Source organism: Canis lupus, chromosome 29 (genome assembly GCF_011100685.1).
Source record: "Canis lupus familiaris isolate Mischka breed German Shepherd chromosome 29, alternate assembly UU_Cfam_GSD_1.0, whole genome shotgun sequence".
Classification (NCBI taxonomy): Eukaryota; Metazoa; Chordata; class Mammalia; order Carnivora; family Canidae; genus Canis; species Canis lupus.
In genome coordinates, this window is record NC_049250.1 from 36,967,908 (window position 1) to 36,991,559 (window position 23,652).

At 33.8% G+C, this 23,652-nt stretch overlaps 2 protein-coding genes across 3 annotated transcripts in view; one reads left to right on the forward strand and one right to left on the reverse strand.

Moving 5' to 3' along the window:
* NECAB1 (N-terminal EF-hand calcium binding protein 1) overlaps window positions 1-5,720 on the forward strand; it is a 185,605-nt gene extending 179,885 nt beyond the window's left edge. The window contains exon 13 of the mRNA XM_038579720.1: window positions 1,957-5,720. Within this exon, the coding sequence (XP_038435648.1) occupies window positions 1,957-1,982 (26 nt within the window). The 3' untranslated portion in view covers window positions 1,983-5,720. The remainder of the gene's footprint in view (window positions 1-1,956) is intronic.
* Window positions 3,902-23,652, reverse strand: part of C29H8orf88 (chromosome 29 C8orf88 homolog) — a 38,183-nt gene continuing 18,432 nt past the window's right edge. For both annotated transcript variants that reach the window (XM_038579721.1, XM_038579722.1), the window contains 3 exons: window positions 22,171-22,246; window positions 6,853-6,959; window positions 3,902-5,403 (listed from right to left, as the gene is read on the reverse strand). In XM_038579721.1, the coding sequence (XP_038435649.1) occupies window positions 5,380-5,403; window positions 6,853-6,959; window positions 22,171-22,246 (207 nt within the window). In that variant the 3' untranslated portion in view covers window positions 3,902-5,379. The remainder of the gene's footprint in view (window positions 5,404-6,852; window positions 6,960-22,170; window positions 22,247-23,652) is intronic.

Here is a 23,652-nt window from a genome sequence, read left to right on the forward strand (position 1 = left end):
TTTCAACGGTAACCACTGAAATTTCTAAGAACAGAAAGAAAAGATAGGTTTGATTTCTAATGCAATGTTTTAAATCTCCCTCAAGATTTTTAACCTCTATTTGGGGCATCTTTCTTTTCTTTTTTCTTTTCTTCTTTCTTTCTTTCTATTCTATCGATTTATGTATAGATTTATTTATTTAAAGATTTATTTACGAGGGGGAGAGAGAGACAGGCAGAGGGAGAAGCAGGCCCCATGGAGGGAGCCCAACATGGGACTCGATCCTGGGACTCCAGGATCATGCTCTGGGCTGAAGGCGGTGCCAAACCACTGAGCCACCCAGGCTGCCCTATCTTTTCTTTTTAATGTGAAAGTTTTGTCAGTTGCAACAGCAGATACACCTCCCTGGACTAATTGCCGGAATTAGCTTACATTTAAAGATTTTATTTATTCTAGGGGGGTTAGGGAGAGGCAGAAGGAGAGAGAAAGGGAGAAGCAGACTCTCCTCTGAGCAGGGAGCCCAATGTGGGGCTCGATCCCAGGCCCCTGGGATCATGACCTGAGCTTGAAGGCAGACGCTTAATTGACTGAGCCACCCAGGTGCCCCTATTCATGGTTTTAATGGCCATACAACTTGTAAAATTTTTAGTAATCATATTTACGAATTTTTTTTTGCTATATGGATATGAAGGCTAAAAATAAAAACAAAAGCATTTTAGCTGTACATAATTAGACCTAAAATAAAAACATGAAAAAACACCTATTATACAGAGATGGGTAGGTTTATAATTTTAACTCACAAATTATGATTTCCAATAAGACTTTTTGATTAAGTTTCTAAGTGGTTTACCTAAGTACATCTTAAGAAATATATTCCTGTGGACTCTCAAATATCAAAATCATGAGGTATACTGGAGTGCGGCCAGACGGGCCCACTAGCCATCATAAAACACCCAAAGTATGAAGAACTCCGTGTGTGGAGCAGAATGTCCCTTAGCAAATGAGAAAGGCCTGTGGCTAAGAGAAAAGATGAGAATACACAAGGAAGTAAGATCCTATCCTATTTGCCTGCCTGATTATCACCCAAATAACTTTGTAAACAAATTTTAATCCTTTCCATAGGATTCCATCTTACTCTTACTTCTTTACCATAGATTTGTCTTTGGGGTATTTGTATTCACAGGGGAAAACATTTTCAGTCTTACAATATAGATATACTAAAAAATATTTAAAACACATCTACTTGCTTATACCCAGTCTTTCTGAAATTGTTATGTAAAACTATCTTATGCTCCCAAACTGCTTCCAGTACTGGGTAGATTAAAACAACATGATTTCATCTTCAGGGCATTTATAATCTCATTGCCAAGATAAACTCCATTCATACATAACAAAAAATTAGACTACGACCAAATGCCAAAAGATCTGGTACAAATATTGCATAGGAAGAGTTCAGTCTTGGTTCAAATAGGAAATAGTGACTTGAAAGATACTTACGCAGATTAAAGGTGGGAGAAAATAATAAAAAAAAAAAAAGATTTTATTATTCATGAGAGAGAGAGAGGTAGACACAGGTGGAGGGAGAAGCAGGCTCCCTGTGGGGAGCCGATGCGGGACTCGATCCCAGGACCCCCAGATCACAACCTGAGCCAAAGGCAGATACTCAACCACTGAGCCACCCAGGGGTCCCAGAGAATAGTTTAAGGATGATTACACCTTGAACTTAGCCCTGGCAATTATTTTCATTATTTAAAAATTTGTTCTTCTCGGGGGGCCTGGGTGGCTCAGTCAGTTAAGCCTCTGCCTTCAGCTCAAGTCATGATCCCAGGGTCCTGGGATTCAGCACTGCATCGGGCTCTCCACTCAGTGGGGAGCCTGCCTCTCCCTCTCTCTGCTGTTCTCCCTACTTTTATTCTCTGTGTCAAATAAATAAAATCTATTAAAATAAAATCATAAAAATTTGTTTTTTCTTTTCAGCTTCGTGGTGGATCCTGAACAACTAGATGTTCCTAGACATTTTCTTTATGGTTCCAAGTGGAAAACAAGTATTCTAATCTAAAATGTGAATTAGAAAATTCTCAGCAGTTACTAATCTACTCTATACTTTTGTTTAATTAAGATGTGTGCTCTTCTAAAATGTCTTGTATATCTTTCATGTGAAGTTTAGCTAAATTTTCAAAGTTCACTCTTCTCAATATTTGCTGTTTTGCTACACTGTAACCTAAAACCCTTTAGTGGCAAAATCCTAATTTGTGAAAAAAGTATACCCATAAAGGAACAAAGTTGTGAAAAAGAAATGATAAAAAATAATTGAAGTGGGAACTTTGAGAATATTACTTCATAGGATAGCTTTTGTAGATTTGTCAGACTATCAAGGTTAAGTCAGTGTTTTGTCATTTTTAAGTAACTGATTTTCTGTGAATGAAGTTTATTCTTCAGTAACGCTCACTCCACTCCCAGCTCATGATCTTATGAGTATTTACTTTACTGGAAAAGCTAATATGTGATCCAAAATGGTGTCCTTATGCAGAGAGAGCAACAGCAGGTGTACAGAGAAAAGGCCATATGAGGACACAGTAAGAAGGTGCCAACATCAAACCAAGGAGAGGCCTCGGAAGAAATCAACCTTGCTAGCACCTTGATCTTGGACTTCCAGTCTCTAGAACTGTGAAAAAATACTTTCTGTTTTTTAAGCTAAAGAAATAATATTAATACATGAGCATACAATAATCTTGGCTATAATCTATAGACTCTGTATAGTCCTGTCAGGTTATAAACTGGTTTTTCACAAGTGAACAATTCTGTGATAGGATACCATATAGTACTGTGACATCATTATATCATCTATTAGCATCATAATTCCCTGTATGTAAGTTCAACAAATCAAGAGAATAGAGTTTTACTTTGAGAAAATCTGATTCAAATGTTTTAGCATATGATCCTAGGGGACTAATTTTCTTATGAAAAATAGACATTTGCCTTTAAGTAATGATTTCAAGATATTTAAAGAACAAAATTTTAACCTAAGTGAACAAAGAAGAAATGTAAAACAAGCATAAAACTTTAATAAAATAGGGAAGGTAGTAGACATACCTTTTCCAGTTTTAACACCAGAAAGACAATTCTACTTTCATCAGAACAGTTATGTACCTAATATACTTTGCTATACAAGCTCATATATTTTTAATAAAATCTATTCCGATAAATGCTGATGAAAATCCGGTGCATATGGAAGTTTGTTACCATGTTATTCTGTAGTCCAGATTCTCTTGAAACCACAGGTCTTCAAGGAAAACCTGTAATTTTTTTTCCACTGTTAGAAAACTGAGAAGGTTGAACTAAACTGTTTTTTTTAAATATAAAATTTGACCTACAATATTTTCTCAAACTAATTTATATTAGCTCCTATCAAAGGTATACCTTTGTATACTCAGTCCTCATCTATCTAAGTAAAAAATTTTTTCATAGCTTCTACTAGATAAGGACAGTAAATTTTGACATATACACACACATAACACAAATGTGCGTATTGTGTGCGCATATATATGTGTGTGTGTGTCTCTGGTCATTTCTAAAGATGACAAACACTATGAAACAACACCTGGCTCAACTCTTTTAATTTATATACAAAGCAGAGAACATTAATGGAGATGTACAATGATTATTCAAACAAGCTATACATATGTACAAAGGCAAACAGATAATAAAACAGTCTTTCTAGTCTCACTCTGATTATATACAGTGACTTTTGACATATATAAACTCTTCTTGAAAAGGCTGGTTATGAATGGTTTGAAAAATACAAATTATAGTCAATCAAAACATTTTTCAGTATTAGATTCAGAAACTACCTAAGTCTTTTGAGTGTAAAGCAGTTTCCAAAGTATGGTGGTGGTCTGACTTTAAAAAGGTTTCTGCCCTCAGTAACATGCTGAGCAGAATGGCTCTTTAGATTCCAAACTGGAATAGGTTCTATCATAGTTTTTTTTTTTTTAACTTTAAGAATAGGTAAATAATAAAGCAAACCAATTTAATTATATGGTAATACTGACCTCAGCTCTTATATAAATTGTGTGTGTGTATATGTACATCCATACACACTGAAACCTATAATATAAAGGGAAAATAGGACAAAAAATCTGGGCCCTAGGTATAAATGTTTTATTTTTAAGTAACCTATAAATTTATGGTTTTAATGTATTTTTCCCTATAAAAAACATTTTCCTGGGGAACGAAGTAATGAAAAGTAATATACTAAAAGACCACAATGGGAAGCCTACCATGTACTAAAAGCTTGAATCCAGGTAATAAGCCCAAAACCAGTGAAGAAAAAGTTACTGGTAAATCAGTTTAAGATAAATTTTTTGCCAAATGGTGGTCTTGGATGCCTTGCCAGTAGACCTGGGGATCTGTGAGAGTAGAAGTAGGGAGAGTTTACACTTACCTTTATATCAGCAATTTTTTTTGACACTATGCTGGAAGAAACTTTTTTCAATAGTAACATCCAGAGTGACAAAATGCAGGAAATTTATTACATAAAATTTCTAGGAGGTAAAAGTTTAACCCCCAAATTCTTCATCCATACATGTTCTTGCTATAAGAAATTACAGAATTAAAACTTAATGTACCTCAGTTATTTGCAAATGCCTAAATTTTTCCTCCTTTGGAAATAAAAATATCAGTTTTATTTTGCAATTGCCCAACTTCTTTTGTTATGTAGTCTGATTAGAGACAACAAATAGCAGCTATTTTTCACCTTCAGTTTCATTTTTTTCCAAATTGTCAATCTCTGCTAGTAATTATGAATCTTAAACAATTTTATCAAAAACCTAGAGACCAAAGACATGCCTATTAAAATAGTCTCCTTCCTGTCACTGGGAACTATGCATCGAACATCCTGGGTCATTCTAAGCCTCAGGAGAGATTGTAAAGATCCTTTCAAAGTGCTGGTATGAAATCAATGGGAAAAAGAAAAGCCAACTTTAATAGCAACAAGAAATTATGTACCATATATACATCATAGCAAATACTTTATATTTGAGAATCTTTACAGCTTACATTTCCATTCCATTATTATGAGATGAAAAACAAAAAATTGCAAGTAGCATGCAAATTATAAATACAGCCTTCCACTTTACTAAACAAATTCTTACTTTCCAGTGTTACTTCCCAATTTATGCAGGAAACTGCCTGCAAAGCTGAAACTGATTAGAAAATTCTTTATAGTTTAAAATATCTTTCTCATTTTAGGAGAAACCAAATACCCAACCATCAAAATTAAAAATAAACTGAATTGTCAGAGTCCATTACAGTTATTGTTACTAGATCCACTTCATTTGCAGGTGTCCAAAATATAAAACAAATAATTCTTTATCTTCAAATTCATCTGTTCTTAAAATTCTACTTAAAACTTTGGTGGTTTTCCTGTAACATAGAAGAAAAAGTTAATTTATCAATTAGCTCGAATGAATACAGTTTTTACTACTTAACTTAGTTTATCAAACCAAATACTGTGATCCTATTAAGTGTTTACAGATCTTAAGTGCATGTTACTATAGAAAGTATTAAAGTAACTGGAATTTGACAAAACAGTTCTCCTTTGTTTAATAAAATGTGTAATTCATTTTTAAATATACTAGATTGTATTCCAAATCTGTTCTGTTTTTGTGGTACCTGGCTTGTTCAAAATAACGTGTATGTCAGACTTTTATTTACACAATAAAATATTAGAGATGAAATAAGTCTTCAAATGAAAAAGTGACCATATTTTATATAGCACTGAAGTTTAGATTTATTCATATACACTCCTAAGATCTTTTCTGAATATTTTTGTATGGTTGGAAAATCTGAACATCATTAAGGACATTTTCCATGATAAAATATTCCTGTGTGAAAAAAACTTGAATTTCTGCTTAAATTTGGAAAAACTGACTGGAGTTCAAGTTAGGGAGTTTAAGAGAAAAAAGGGCCTTGCATTCCAAAGGACTAGAAACCCCAAGAATGGAAAGCACAAGAGGTATGTCTCACATTTGAACCATTCTCAGCATTCTATATTCTGAGTTCCTCTCAACTGAATACTTTTACCCATATAAAATAGTTTATGAAGACTCTAAAGTCAAATTCTAGTCTACATTTACTAAGTGCATAATGAGAGCTAAGTACAGTTCAAGCCCTTCTAGACATTATTTCACTTAATCCTAACAACTAGAGATCATCAACCTCATCTGCAATCATAAAACTGAATGGTATACTAGCACACAAGTTGAAGCAACAATTTAACCCACGCCCAATATCAAAACTCCTGGCTTTCTGATTAATATGCTAAAATATACGTGTATTTATTGTATTTGTTTTGATGAAATTTAATGCAGTGACACAAATATAAAGCTCTATGACGAGCAAAAACACACAAATAAATGAGGTAATGTGATTTACTGTATAAAAAGAATGAACTGAGAAAAGCACCCACAAGCAGACCATACATATATTGCCAGAAAGGGGGCAGAGGACTGTCCTTTCAGTAAATACCGCTGGGATGACTGGATATCCATGTAGAAAAGAAAACCTGACCCCTACCTTACACCATAGAGTATAATCTACTGCCGATGGATCATAGAACTGAATTGAAAAACAGTAGAACTTTTAGACTCTTTATCTTTCAATGGAAGAAAATATTTCTTAAAATATACCCTCCTGTTTCTTGAGCAGAGTTGTAATTACTTACAATAGTTGGTCATATTATATATTTAGATGGGTGTACTTTTCTGAATTATATTCCACAGTAAAATTAAAAATTTAGTGAAAGAATCCAGTGAAAATACTAAAGATAAACATTTTAGAATGAAAACAATACAAAATTAGAGAACTGCTTACTGGTTTTTGAAGTACAATGGGATGATCGGGCAGGAAGTCTGGCTTTTTTCTGCAGATGGAAACACTTGAGAGCTTCAACAGGAAATCTCTGCTGTACTTAATTCTCTCTATAGATATTAAACATCAGATGCAATGTTATAAAATACTCTCCCAGAACACTTTTTTGGCTCATGGTTTTCTGCATGTCCCTTGCTAATCCATTATTTTATAAAATAATGAGTATTTTCTATGCAAAAAAAAGAGAAGCAAGAAATTTTGAAAAGTATCTACTGCCTTCACTTTTCCTTTTACATGGAAAGGAAGCCAAGTAACCAAGGAAGATTGGGAGAGAAACATTTCAGAAAATTGGTAATGCATGGTCTCTTCCATCAGGCTATTCAGATCTAGTGAAGGGATGGTAAGCTTAACAGCAGTAACACCTGTTGGGTAACTCAGATCCTGCCAAAATAGGACCCTAAGAAGCCTGTCTAGTCTTCATACTTAAAATGTAATACAATCAAAATAAGTTTAAGAAAATTTTGTTGTATATCTGTACATCAGAGATGTGCTAAGTATTGGTGAAAAAGATCCAAGATAGGGTCCCTATCTTCAAATATCTGCATATTTCTCATCAGAAATGATCACCATAAAAGATCACCTGCTGAGCCAGAGACAGAAAAGCAGTATCTTTAAAGTGGTAATAGAAAAGAACTGACAACCTAGAATTCCATACTGTGAAACAAAATTTTCTGCTGGTCTCCATCCCTGGTTCCTTGCACAAAGCTCCTAAAAATACCTTGTAATTTCATTAAGTGATAAGAGTACTAGGAGCATCTTTTGTTCTAGGATTTGGTTTTTGACCCTACTTCCTGATACACAGCTCTTAAATCCCTTGAATTTTCCTGGGTGACAGAAATGTCCTTCTTTCTAATGAGATGAATTTCAGTGGGCTCTGGACAGGATGGTCAAAAGAAAGACCAAGCCATGATGAGAAGCTTGAAGCTTACAGCCCCACCCCTACCTCCTCTAGGAAGTAGGTAGGGCTACAGATTTGAGTTAATGACTGATCATGCCACATGATGATGCCTCCATAAAAATCTCAAAAGTTGGGGTTTGGAAAGCTTCTGGGTTGGTTAACACATCCATGTACCAGGAGGGTGATACTCCACAAGGATAGAAACTCCATACTTGGGACCCTTCTAGACCTTGCTCTATGTATCTCTTCATTTGTCTTCATCTGTATCCTTTATCATATCTTTCATTATATAATAAACTGGTGTTAGTTTACCCTAAGTTCTGTGAGCTGTTCAAGCAAATGATCAAATTTAAAGGCAGATTTAACCTAATATACAGCCAAGTTGGACAGAAATTTTGAGTAATCTAGGGACCTACTACATACAACTGTCATCTGAAGTGGAGGTGAGTTGTGTGAGATTAAAATCATGTGAAGTTAAAAGACATTTTCAAAAATGAAAGAAAACAAAGAATTCATAAGTAGTAGAGTTATAGCTGATCTACAAGGAATGCTAAAGGAAGTTTCTGAGGTTGAAAGGCAATGAAACTAGACAAACTTTAATATTCAGAAATGAAGAATAAAGAGTAAATAGCTGAATGAATATAATGGACTCCTTTTTTTTTCCTTCTAAATTCTTTAAATGTGTGAATGTTGAAATCAAAGCTTAATGACATTCTCTGGTAGAGATGTGATTCATACAATAACACCAAAAAGGACACTGCAATGAAATGGAGGGAAGAAGCCTACACATGGTTGCAAGGTTTTAGCATCACCATTTTGCATGAAGTAGTATAATATTAACAAGTACACTGATTTAGATATTATAATCCCAGACCAACAACATAAAAATACAATATAGCTAAAAATTCAACAGCTATAATCAAATACCAACAAAAATTCAAAAATATCCAAAAGAAGGCAGAAAAAGGAAAAAAATTGGACAAAATAAATGATAAAAGGCCTAAATCCAACTACATCACCTTAAATGTTAATGGTCTAAACCAGGGACCAACAAACTTTTTTCTATAAAAGGACTAATAGTAAATATATGAGAGTTTTGGGACATAAAGTCTCTATCACAACTACTCAGTCTTACAATGCAAAAGCAGCCACGGATAGTAAACCATGTGCTGTGTTCCAATAAAATTAATTTCCGAAATAGGGATTTGAACTGAGGGACATAGTTAACTCTTAGGTTAAACACTGCAATTAAAGGCCATAGATTGACACAATGGATTAAAAAGAGAAAGTATTATTATATGCTGCCTGCAAGACATACACAGATAGGTGGAAAGTAAATGGATATAAAATGATATACCAGTAGGAAAAGAAGGCAAGAGGGGCTATCTTAGTATCAGCTAAAGAGACCATTATTGATGGGTTGTGCCTAATGACAAAGATTCAAAATACATAGAGGGAAAATGACAGAAATAAAATAGTTTCACAAAAAATAGGTAATAGAAAACAATCCCCTTAGCACTTTATAGAAAAGTGCTAGACAAAAAAAAACAGACTAGACAAAAAAATCAGAAAATACTTAGATCTGCCCAATATCAACCACCTTGATTTAACTAACAATTATAGAAACTACATCAACAACTGCAAAATAACAAATTATTTTCAAGTGGACATGGTATAGTCACCACAACAGACCATGTGCTGGACTATAAAACAAGTCTCAATAAATTTAAGGGGTTTGAAAAAAAACACACAAACAACAAGGAGACATTACAAATAATATCAAACATACAAAATATTATGTACAAAGAGACTTCTATGAACAAATTATACATCAAACAAATCTGACAACCAAATTTATCCAATTCTAGGATAAATACAGAAGCTATCAAAACTGAGTAACAAGAGAAAATCTGAACAAATTATTAAGGAGATTTTATCAGTAATCAAAAATGTCCCAACAAACAAAAATCCAGGACCAGACAACTTCACAAATTCTACCAAACATTCAAAGAATTAGTATCAATCCTTGTAAAACTCTTCCAAACTCTCCTAAACTCATGGGACCAGCCTTATCCTGATAGATCCTCTTCTCGAAGGATGCCACCAAAAAATCAGACCTTGATAAATACAAATGCAAAAATCCTCAACAAAATATTAGCAAAGAAAATTCAACAATACATTAAAAAGATCATGGTGGGTACAGAGGAAACATACCTCAACATAATAAAACACAAGTAAGATGAACTCACAGTTAAAATCATACCCGATGTGAAAAGTTGAGTTTCTCTAAGGAAGTTTCTTTAAGATTAGGAACAAGACAAGGATGTCCACTCTTGTCACTTTTATTCAACATAGTACCGGAAGTCTTGGCCACAGCAATCAGACAAGAAATAAGAAATACAAGGCATTCAAATTGGTAAGAAAGATGTAAAACTGTCTATTTGCATATGACACAATATTATATACAGAAAACCCTAAAGACTCTACAGAAAAAAATACTAGAATACGTGAATTTGGTAAGATGCAAAATACAATTAAAATACAGAACTCTATTATGTTTCTATACACTAATTACAAGTTATCAGGAAGAGAAATTAAGGAAACAATCCCATTTATATCTTCATTAGAAAAACAAAATACCTAGGAAAAAATTTAGCCAAGGAGGTAAAAACCAAAAACAAAACCAAAAACCCTATCTTTAAAAACTGTAACACACTGATGAAAGAAATTGGAGATGACACAAATAATGCCATGTTAATGGCCTGGAAGAACTGATACTATTAAAATGTTCATATTATCCAAAGGAATTTACAGATTCAATGCAATCGCTATTAAAATATTAATGGCATTTTTCACAACTAGAACAACAACAAAAAAAAATCCTAAAACGTGTGGAACCAAAAAAGACCATGAGCAGCCAAATCTATCTTGAGAAAGAACAAAACTGGAGGTATCACAGTCCAATTTGAAACTATACTACAAAGCTATAGTAATGAGAACATTATGGTACTAGCACCAAAAAAACAAAAAAACAAACAAACAAAAAACCCTACAGATCAAATGGAACAGAATAGGGAGGCCAGAAACAAACCCACATTTATATGGTCAATTAATCTATGATAAAGAGGCAAGAATACACTACAATGGGGAAAAGGCAGTCTCTAAGGGGTGCCTGGGTGGCTCAGTCAGTTAAGTGTCTGCCTTCAGCACAGGTTATGATCCCAGAGTCCTGGGACTGAGCCTTGTGTGAGGCTCCCTGCCCAGCTTGTGTTCTGGCCCTCTCTCTCTCTCTCTCAAATAAATTAATAAAATCTCTTTTAAAAAAGTCTCTTTAATATATGATGCTGGGAAAACTGGACAGCACATACAAAAGAATGAAATGACCGTTTTTTTTTATTTATTTTGAAATGACTGTTTTCTTATACCACATACAAAAATAAATTCAAAATGGATAAAAGAGCTACAAGTAAGACTTAAAATCATAAAACTCCTAAAATAAAATATAAAGTAGTAATATCTTAGAACTCAGTCTTAGCAATATTTTTTTTTTTTTGGATCTGTCTCATGAGGCAAGGGAAATAAAAGCAAAAATAAACCATTGGAACTACATCAAATTAGTTTTTGCAAGGAAAAGCAACCAACAAAATGAAAAGACAACCTACCAAATAGGAGAAGATATTTGCAAATGATACATCTGATAAGGGGTTAATCTAAAATATACAAAGAACTCTACAACTCCACACCAAAAAAAAAAAAAAAATCCAAGAATAGACATTTTTCCAAAGAAGACACACAGATGGCAAAAAGAAAATATGTTCAACATAAGCATCAGAGAGATATAAATCAAAACCACAATGAGTTATCACTTCATACCAGTCAAAATAGCTAGTATATCAAAAAGGTAATAAATAACAAACATTGACAAGGATATGGAGAAAAGGAAATTCATGCACTACTTGTGGGAATGTAAATTGGTACAGCCACTATGAAACAGAGTATTGAAGGTTCTTCAAAAAATTAAAAATAGAAATATAAAATCCAGCAATTCTGCTTCTGGGTTTTTACCCAAAGAAAACAAAAACACTAATTCAAAAATATATATGTACCCCTACATTCACTGCAGCATTATTTACAATAGCCAAGATACAGAAGCAGCTTGTTTACTGACATAGGAATGGATAAAGAAAATGTGCTGTATAATGGAATATTATTCAACCATAAAAAAGAATGAAATCTTACCATTTTGACAACATAAATGAACTTAGCATTAAGTGAAGTGAAATAAGTCAAATAGAGGAAGACATATATAAGTAAAACCTCACTTATATGTGAAATCTTAAAAAGAAACTAAGGTCACCAAATAGATTGGAGGTTGCCAGAGACAGGGGATAGAATGTGAGCAAAGTAGAGAAAGGGGATCAAAAGGTATAAATTTCCAGTTATAAAATAAATAAGTCATGGGAATGTATTATGCAGGATGGTGACTATAGTTAATAATACTGTACCACACATTTGAAAGTTACCAAAAGAGTACAACTTAAAGTTCTCGTCACAAGAAAAAAAAATGTGGAACTATGTATGGTGACAGATGTTAAGTAGACTTATTGAGATGGTCATTTCCCGATATAAACAAATTTTGAATCATTATGTTTTACACCTGAAACTAATGTATATATCAACTGTACTTCAACAAAAAAATGCTAAAAAAAAACAATTCAAGAGACTTGAAATCATACAGACTATATTCTCTGATAACAAAATTAAGAAATCCAGAAAATTTTCAAATATCTTACTTCAAATATCTTATAAATTAACATATTTCAAAATAATTCACAAGTCAAAGATAAAATAATGAGGCAATTAAAAATATTTTAAAGTGAATGACAATATATGTTATAATGTCAAAATTTGTGTATAGCTAAAGCAGTGCTCCAATAGAAATTTATAAATTCTTATAAGAAAGTATCTACAACAAATGACCTAACAATCCATTTTAAAATGCTAGAAAAAAGAACTAAACCTTAAGTATAAAAAATAAATTTGTAAGGAGATATCACCAAAATAGAAAACAACGTCAGATTAAAATAGCAAAAGTTGGTTCTTTGAAAAAGAGAAACAAATTTGACAAATCTTAGGCTAGATTCATTAAGAAAAGAACACAAAAAACAAATGTGAAGATCAAAAGTGGCTGTCCAGGGGCACCGGGGTGGCATAGTCACTTAAGTGTCCAGCTCTTGGTTTCAGGTCAAGTCATAATCTTAGGGGTCATGGGATCAAGCCCCATGTTGGGCTCTGCTTAAGATTCTCTCTCCCCCTCCCTCTGCCTGTCTTTCCTCCCACCCCCACTCTTTCTCCCTCTCTAAATAAAAACAGTTTTTTAAAAAGGGGTTGTCCACAGATTGTACAGATGTTAAATAGAAAATAGGAGATACTATGAATAACTTTAAGCCAACATTTGGCAACTTGGATAAAATGGATATACTACAAATTTTGTGTGGACATATTTTTTTCATTTGTCTTTGGTAATTTTACCGGTAGAGTAAAATTGCTAGGTTTGTAGTACTTTGGAAATCAGGACCTCTTAGAATTGCTCTAACTAAAAAATCATATGAATTGTCAATACCAAGATAGATACTTTATATAAATGTAATCATATAATATGTAACCTTTTGTGTCTGGCTTCTTAGCATAACATTTTAGAGTTTCATTCTACCTAGAAGTTCCACTTAATGAAACTATCAATCAAGCATGTAATAGTACATTTTTAGATACACAAATTCAAAGATTTTACAAACAATACTCCTTTTTGAAGCTCCTGGAAAATGCACGAGCAAAATGAGGTTTATCAAAAAAGAAGAAAACATAAGGGTCAAGAAACAAGAGAGTAAAGTCAGCAAAAGTAACCAAGAAAGAAACTCTAAAAATCTATTTCTCCACCAAAGCAACAAACAGTCAAAAACTTCCAGAACCAACTTTTTCTGAATTTTAAAATAAAAAGCTTACAAAACCAGGGTAATACTTAATACTTAATAAAGAACAGCTAAATTTAGTAAAGAGTTTTGTGGCATTTTAACTTGCCTGAGAGCATCTCCCCCAAACCAGCTTGGCAATGGCCTTGAAAACAACTGCTCTCATTCCTGATACAGGTTGCCAGTACTGGTGAGAGCAATGCAAATCATATTCTCAGAGAACTGTGGTTGTTCATTTTGACCTGTCTGGTGACCCCCTAAAGAACTATCTTAAAGGACTTGCCTGTATCTTACCTAAGAACTCTTCCAGGGCTGAGGCTGCTATCTGAATTCATTTGGCAAAACATTTACAGGAAAATGTATTAGCCAATTCCTCCTGGGAGAAGGGATAACAATTAAAGCAAATAATAGGAAAACCCAAAAAGCCTAGGAATAAAGATTAGGGAAAAAGATGCTTTGGGGAATAAGGGCATGGAAAGACTCCGATGTTCCTAGGACTCTAGAAGTTTATATGCATGCTAAAGGCTAGGCTCATGCTCACAGAAAGACTTGAGAAGGTCCTAAACTATCATCTCTGGCTGACCTTTAGGTTCCTCAGAAGTAAGAAGTCAAAGGAAGAGTTGTAAACTGCCCATTGAGTACTAAAGGCATACCCAACACACGTAAAGAAGCCATATACAAAGATTGGGAGAGGAAAAATAAAAAACAAAGATTGGGAGAGGTTTTTTCCTCTTGTTTTTTGGTTCTAGGTATTGAAGGAATTCTCTGCCAAATCATCAGCTGACCATGAAGATATCACAACAGAGACCTGAGTGGCCACATGTAACAAACATAGACTTTACAATATTAGTTGAGAAAAGTCACTAGACAACAAAAATTTCACAAGCAGCAACAATAGAGCCTAAAAAAGGGAAAAAAATCTGATTTCCAGTTATACATTATAGTCAAAATACTGTTTTCAAAAACAACAAAATACAATGCATTCAAGAATGAAGAAAGTATGGTCCCTATGAATGAATAAAAGAAATTTTCTCTGAGATGCAGACATTGGATTTACTAGAGAAAGACTTTAAATAAACTATTTTAAATATGCTCAAAGAACTAAAGGAAACCATGAGAAAGCACCTTGCCAAATAGAAAATATTGTTAAATAAAAATTATGAAAAGGACCCCGACAAATTCTGGAAAAGTGAAAAAATTCGCTAGAGTGGTTCAACAGCAGATATGAGCAAGTAGAATAAAGAGTAAGCAAATTTAAAGATAAGTCAATTGACATTACCCAGTCTGGGGAATAGAAAGAAAAAAGAAAAAGAAAAATGAACATAACCTAAGATACCTGTCAGACCACAGCTAGAATGCCAACAAACGTACAGTGAGAGTCACAGGAGGAGAGGGGAGAGAGAAATGACAAAAAAAAAAAAAAATACTTAAGGAAATAATGGCAGAAAGACTTAAGACAAATTTGATGAAATACATACAATGACATATCCAAGAAGCTTAATGAACTACAAACTGGATACACTCAAAGAGGTTCACACTGAGATGCATTATACGCAAACTATTATAAGATGATCCTGAGGCCAGCAAGAGCAGCAATTAGTCACTTACAAGGGATTCTCAATTGGATAAAATGCTGATTTCTCATCAGGAACCATGGAAGCCAGAAGGCAGTGGGGAAGACAAAGTACTGAAAGCAAAAAATCAACCAAAAATCTATATGCAGCAAAACTACCTTCAGAAAGAAAAAAGAAACTGAGACATTCAAAGATAAACAAAAACTGACAGTTCATTGCTTAGAAAAAAAAATGCTAAAGGGAATCTTTTAACTTGAAATTAAAAAGTATAAAGTAACCAGAATTAGGATGCCTGGGGTGGCTCAGGGTTGAGTGTCTGCCTTCAGCTCAGGGTGTGATTCCAGGCTCAGGATTGAGTCCCACAAGGGGAGCCTGCTTCTCCCTCTGCTTATGTCTCTGCCTCTCTTGCTGCACCTCTCATGAATGAATGAATGAATGAATGAATGAACAAATAAATAAATAAATCTTAAAAAAAATAATAAAGTAACTGGAGTCCACATTGATAAGTAAAAACCAGTAAACTTAACTACACTGGAAAGCTAAAAACTAGTATCAATGAATTTTTGGATGTAACTTCCCCTTATTCCTATATGACTTGAAATACAAATACATAAAATTGCAGATTTATAAATCTAGGTTGATAGATTACACAACATATAAAGATGGAATTTGTCATAATGGCAATGTAAAGGTGGGATGGAACTATAGGGGCAGAGTTTTATATAATATTGAAACTAAAGTGTTATTAATTCAAATTACATTGTTGTAAATTAAGTAGTTCCCCAGTGCAACTGCCAGGAAAATAACTTCAAAATATACAGTAAGGGGAATGAAAAAGAAATAAAAATGATACAGTAGAATCTATTAAACACAAAAGAAGGTATTAATGGAGGAAATGTAAAACCAAAAAAGATATAAGACTTCTAAAAGACAAATACAAAATGGGTGTAGTTAGTCCTTCCTTATTAGTAATTACAACTGAATGTCAGTCATAAACACTCCAATTAAAAGACAGAAATTGGCAGAATGCATTAAGAATACGATCCAATTATATGCTGTTTGACAACGATGATACTCACTTTAGATCCAATTATAAAAATAAGTTAAAAGTGAATGAATGAAGATGTGTGACACAGATAATAACCAAAAGAGAGTTGGAGTGGGTATACTAATAACAGATAAAAACAGACTTTAAGACAAAAATTGTTACAAGAGATAAAGGAGAACATTATAGAATGGTAAAAGGGTCAATTCACTAAAATAACAATTATGAACATATATTACCTAATAACAGAAAGGAAAACTGATGGAACTGGAGGCACACGGAGAATTTAATAATAACAGCTGGAGATTCCAAGGATCCTACTTTCAATAAAGAACAGAAAAACTAGACAGATGATCAACAAGGAAATAAACAGAGGGCATGAACAACACTATAAGCCAACTACACCTAACAAACACGTACAGAACACTTCATTTAAAAACACCAGAATGCACATTCTTCTGAAATATACACGAAACTTTCTTCAGGATCAACCATGTTAGGCTACAGAATAAGTCTTAAAAAGTTTAAAAAACAATGGTATCATACAAAATATCCTGACTATAATGTATTGAAATTAGAAATCAATATCAGAAGTAAAACTGGAAAATGCATGAATATGTGGAAGTTAAAAACATACTCTTAAACCAATGGATCAAAGAATAAATAACAGAGGATTGAGAAAATACTTTGAGACAAAAGAAAACAAAGACACAACATACCAAAACTTAAAGGATACAGCAAAAGCAGCACCCAGATAAAAAATTATAACTACAAATGCCTATATTAAAAAAGAATAGCTCAAATCAATACCTAACATCAAACATTAAGGAACTATAAAAAGAATGGCAGGCTAAATCGAAAGCTAACAGAATGAATGAAATAATAAAGATGAATAAAGATAAATGAAATTGAGATAAAAAATAAACCAACAAGGCAAAGGTTGATTATTTGGTAAGATCAAAATTGACAAAGATCAACTAGAAAAAAGACTTAAATTACTAAGATCATGAATAACAATGATTTTGTATCCTGCAACTTTGCTGAATTCATTTATCAGCTCTACTAATTTTTTACATTAGTAGAGTTTTAGGGTTTTCTATGTATAAGACTGTGTCATCTGTGAATAGAAATTACTTTGTCCTTTCAAATTTGAATGTCTTTTATTTATCTTTCTCAACTACATGCTCTGGGTAGAACTTCCAGTATAATGTTGAATAAAAGTTGTAAAAGTGATTATCCCTGACTTGCTCTTGATATTAGTGGGGGAAAACTTGCAATCTTTCACTACTATGTATATGCTTTTGATATACATCCTTTATTATGCTGAGGAAATTCCCTTTTATCTCTTGCTTGCTGAGAGTGTTTATTAAGAAAGGATGTTGGATATTGTCAAACGCTTTTTCTGTAACAACTGAGATGGTGATGTTATTTTTTTTGTTTTGCATTCTGTTAATGTGGTGTATTATACAAATTGATTTTCACATGCTGAACCACCCTTAGGATTAATCCCACATGGCCATGATATATAATCTTTTTATTCTGCTGCTGGGTTTGGTTTGGTGGTATTTTTGTACCTTATATTCTGAGGATTACTGATCTATAGTTTTCTTTTTGCATGATGTTTTTGTCTAGCTTTGGTATCAGAGTAATATTAGCCTTACAGGATAGATGAAAAGTGTTCTTCAAGTTTTTGGAAGAGTTTGAGAAAGTTGTGTTAATTCTTCTTTAAATGTTTGGTAGAATTCACCAGTGGAACTGTCAAGTCCTGAACTTTTCTTTGTTAGGAGATTTTCTTATTACAAACTCAATCTCCTTACTTGCTATATGCTTATTTAGATATTCTATTTCATCTTAAGGAAGTATTGGTAATTTCTGTTTTTAGTAATTTTTCTATTGCATCTAGCTTACCTAATAATTTGGTGGCATACACATAACAATTGGCAGTATTTTCTTATAATTCTTTTTATTTCAGTAAGCTTACAGTAATGTCCCTACACAAAATCAGCTGTGTTTTCTACACTATGAATGAACAGTCCAAAAAGGAAATTAAGAAAACAGTTCCACTGGCATGACAAGGAATAATTAGGAATAAATTTAACTGAAGAAGCACAAGACCTGTACACTGAAAACTGAGACACTGATAAAATAGACTGAAAAAAAAATGGAAATATACCCCATGTTCATGGATTGAAAGTTTTAATACTGTTATAATCCCCCAAAGTAACCTACAAATTCACTAATATCCTATCAAAATTCTTTTGAAAGAAAAGGAGATTTTTTTGCAGAAATGAAAATGCAGATCCTAAAAATAACATGGAATTGCAAGAAACCCCAAATAACCCAAACAACCTTCTGAAAGAACAAAGTTGAAGACTCACACTTCCCAATTTCAAAACTTTCTATAAAGCTATAGTAATCAAAACTGTGTGGTACTGGTATAGGATAGACATATAGATTAAGGGAACAAAACTAGAAGTTCAGGAATAAACACATACTCCTATACTCAAATGATTTTCAACAAAGAGGCCAAGATCATCAAATGGAGAAAAAATATCTCATTAATAAATAGTGGTGAGACAACTGGATATCCAAGGCAAAAACAAAACAAAACAAAAAAAAAAAGAATTGAAGGTGGGCTTATACTTACACCATATATAAAAGCTAACTCAAAATGGAAAAAAAGACCTAAATATAAGAGCTAAAACTCAAACTCATAGAAGTAAATCTCCGTGACTTGAGATTTGGCAATGATTTCTTACATATGACATCAAAACCATGAGCAACGAAAGAAAAAATAGACTTTATCAAATTTTTAAAAATTTGTACAGATAAGTACACTATCAAGAGAATGAAAAGAAACTCCAGTATAGAAGAAAATATGTGTAAATTATATATCTGATAAGTATATATCTGATAAAAGCCTTGAATCATATATCTGATAAAGGTCTAATACATAGATCTCAAATACCTTATATATACCTAAGTGTGTGTGTATGCAGGGGAAGAAAGGAAGTGAGCACGGGGACAGGGGAGGGAAGTGGCAGACAGAAAAAAGAGTTGAAAGTCTAGTATCCAGAACTTTTATAACTCAATCACAAAAAGAAAATAACCCAATTTAAAATATGGTCAAGGAACTTGGGTAGACCTTCTTACAAAGAAAAAATCTAAATGGTCAACAAGCACAGAAAAAGACACTCAATATCATTAGACAGTAGAGAAATGCAAATCAAAATCACAGTGAGATACCATTTCACACCCACTGGAATGACTATAATAAAAAAAGATCCTAACAAGGATGTCAAGAAATTGGAACCCTCACACACTGCTACTAAGAACGTAAATGGTATAGCCACTGTGGAAAACAGTTTGGCAGTTCCTCAAAAAGTTAAACACAGAATTACAATGGGACCTGGCAAGTCCACTCCCAGGTATATATCCAAGATAAATGATAATAGGTGTTCAAACACATACTTTCCACAAATATTCACAGCAACATTATTCATAGCAGCCAAAAGGTTTACCCCAAATGCCCAACTGAGAGATGAACAAAATGTAACATATCCATACAAGAAAATATCATTTAGCCATAAAAAGGAATGAAAAATGAAATACTGATACATGCTACCCATGGATAAACCTTGAAAATCTTATGGTAAGTGAAAGGAATCAGACACAAAAAGTCACATATAATTCCAATTAGAGGAGATATCCAGAATAAGTATATCCATTAAGACAAAAAGTAGATCAGAGTTTGTCAGTGGCTGGGCAGAGGAGAGAATGGAAAATGACTACTTAAGGGGTATGAGGTTCCTCTTGGGATTATAAAAATGTTCTGGAACTAGACAGTGGTGATGTTTGTACACTACTATACTAAAAACCACCAAATTATACATTTCAAAATGACTTACTTCAATTAAAAAAGGAGAAAGAAAGGGCACCTAGATGGCTAAGTCAGTTAGTCAGCCAGCTCTTGATTTAAACTTAGGTTATGGTCTCAGGGTCATGAGATGGAGCCCCACATCAGGCTCCATGCTCAGTGCTCAGCACGGAGTCTACTTGAGATTCTTTCCTGCTTCCCTTCCCTCCCCCTCTGCTCCTCCCCTGGTGGAAGGAAGAGGAGAGGGGAGGGGAGGGGAGGGGAGGGGAGAGGAGAGGAGAGGAGAGGAGAGGAGAGGAGAGGAGAGGAGAGGAGAGGAGAGGAGAGGAGAGGAGAGGAGAGGAGAGGAGAGGAGAGGAGAGGAGAGGAGAGGAGAGGAGAAGAGAAGAGAAGGAAAGAAGGAAAGGAAGGAAGGGAGGGAGAGAGAGAGAGAGGGAGGAAATTAAATAAAAATTAAAAGGAGAAAGCAACCAAAGAACTGCAAAGGGGTATCCCATGATAATAGTAAAAGTACATTCCAGGACAACAGTACTGAAGAGTAAGCAGTCTATACTGGAAAAGGATCATGAAGGATTTTGAAAGAAAACCCTTCTCAGGGGGGAGAAAATACCAACTGATATATTTGTGTATAAGAAAAATATTATAGGTAAGTGTGACAGAGTTCTTGGAGCACTTAAGGAAAACAGTTAACAGCAGTTACATAGAAAAACAACATGATCATTAGCTCCAAGAAAAATAATGGATTGTCTGAAACAGATATGCACCTGTTGGCTAAGCAATTGTATTTACATTGTCTTATAATATAAAGAGTGGTAATGCTTTAACTGAAATTTGTGAAATAACTATACGGTAGAGAGGGAAGACAGAAGGGTGAAGAAGTGAGGCAACTGACATAGAAGACATAAATTCTCATTTTCCAAAATAGGCTGCCAATATCAAAAAATAAAGCTGGAAACAATTTAAACATTTTACTTAGAAATAGTTAAATACTAGAAGAAAAAGCTAACAGAGTACTTTCATGACTTTTAAATTATATAGACTGACAAAATCTAGAAGATAAATTAATAAATAACTCTTATTTTATTAAAAACTAGCTGGTAGGAGAGACTACTGGTTATCCCCAAGAGCAGCAGTTTTTCCCTTCTGTTTCAGCAACAGAATTAGCAGGCTACACAGCTAAAGATTACATTTTCCAGTCTGCTTCATACAGGATAGGATGACTAAGTTCTGGTCTATGAGTTATTAAGTGAAAGTGATATATGCTACTTACAGGTCATACTTTTAAGGAGAACTACCTCTCCTTTTACGTCTTTCCTGATGGCTAGACAGGGAATATAGTGACTGAAGGAAAGACATTCATCTTGGGCAGAGATAGAAGCCATATATTAAAGATGGCAAACTTGGGCAGCCCAGGTGGCTCAGCGGTTTAGCACCGCTTTCAGCCCAAGGCCTGGGCCTGGAGACCTGGGATTGAGTCGTGCGTCAGGTTCCTTGCGTGGGGCCTGCTTCTCTCTCTGCCTGTGTCTCTGCCTCTCTCTCTCTCTCTCTGTCTCTCATGAATAAATAAATAAAATCTTTAAAAAATAAATAAAAATAATAAAGATGGCAAAGCAATACGATTGAGTCCAGTAACATTTCACCAGAGCAGAATGAAGACACCAGCCCAATTATGAGCTGTTATAGAATATACAGAAATAAAATTCTACCTTGTTCAAGCCTTGTTGTTATGGTTTCTTCTCTAAAGCAGTCATATTTACCTATAGCATTTCTAATACAGACAGAAATCAACCAAAGGAATACAATAAAATTTATGTACATAAGGTTTGCAACTAAGCAGTTATTAAATAGGAATGCTAAGACTCCTTTATGAAATTTAGGAATTATGGTAAAAAATGTACCTTTTTTAACTGGAGACTGATGTTGCTGTTGTTCATTATGACCTTGAGTAAAGGCTTGCATTCCATTCGTCTTACACTATTAAAAGAAAAAAATATATACTTTTTAACTGGCTTAAAAAAAAAATTTTTTTTATCATCCAAAACTATTTTCCTAATCAATCAAAGTATTAGTCAAAACATATTTCTGGACTAAAGGATAAGCAATCTTGTAAGAGAATGCTTATTAAAAATAAGCAAAAGAAAAAATCTTTCAAAATATATTCACCTGTATCTTTAACTATTTTGTCATGATTTTTTTTTAACTAACTCCCCTTCTGATTCCATGCTCACTGAGAAGTACCCTGATTATAATTTAATCTCCCTAGTGCATTTAATAAACTACCTGGAACCAATAAGAAAATATCATAGGCACATGACAGTAAGATTTCTCATGATAAAATAATGCGTTCTCGGATTTTATAAATCAGTTTCACAAATTTGGTCAATGCAATCTATCCTTCAGATAATCCCTTACGCTGACAAAAATCAGTTTGCAAATAGTCAGCCATACTCTGAACCATGGTAATTCATTAAGGTAGGTTTCTCTGAAGATATCTATCCTGAAAAATAAACATCTCTGCTCTATCAATCACGGTAGTAACAAGTTATAGCTCATTCCTTAAACATTTGCAAATTCTACCAAGGCAACTCTGCATGAAGTTAGAAAGATTAATTATTTAACCCTATGACACAATGAAGAGTAATGAGATAACTCTATAATACTGAATCATCAAAATAAGTTATCAGAAAAAAATTAAATTTTAGCAAAATTTTTAAGTAGAGGTAGAAAAATATGAAAATGCCAAAGATCTTCATTGTCCAAAGTTTTTCTTCCCATTAGATTTAATAAACAATAATATTAACTATATAGTCCCTTCTAAAAATTTTTAAATTTAAAAATTTAAAGTGTGCAAAGGCACACTTCACTGACACTAAAATGCAAGCCCTAAAATCAAACTCAAAAGTAAATTATAATCTGAAGAAAACATTAAGAAATAATCTATTGGGATCCCTGGGTGGCGCAGCGGTTTGGCGCCTGCCTTTGGCCCAGGGCGCGATCCTGGAGACCTGGGATCGAATCCCACGTCGGGCTCCCGGTGCATGAAGCCTGCTTCTCCCTCTGCCTGTGTCTCTGCCTCTCTCTCTCTCTCTCTCTGTGACTATCATAAATAAATAAAAATTTAAAAAAAAAAAAAGGAAATAATCTATTTTGGGATCCCTGGGTGGCTCAGCAGTTTAGCGCCTGCCTTTGCCCCGGAGTGTAATCCTGGAGTCCCGGGATCGAGTCCCACATCGGGCTCCCTGTGTGGAGCCTGCTTCTCCCTCTGCCTGGGTCTCTGCCTCTCTCTCTCTCATTCTCTCTCTGTGTCTTTCATGTATAAATAATATCTTTAGAAAAAAAAAAAGAAATAATCTATTTTTAAAATAGTATCTAGGGGTACC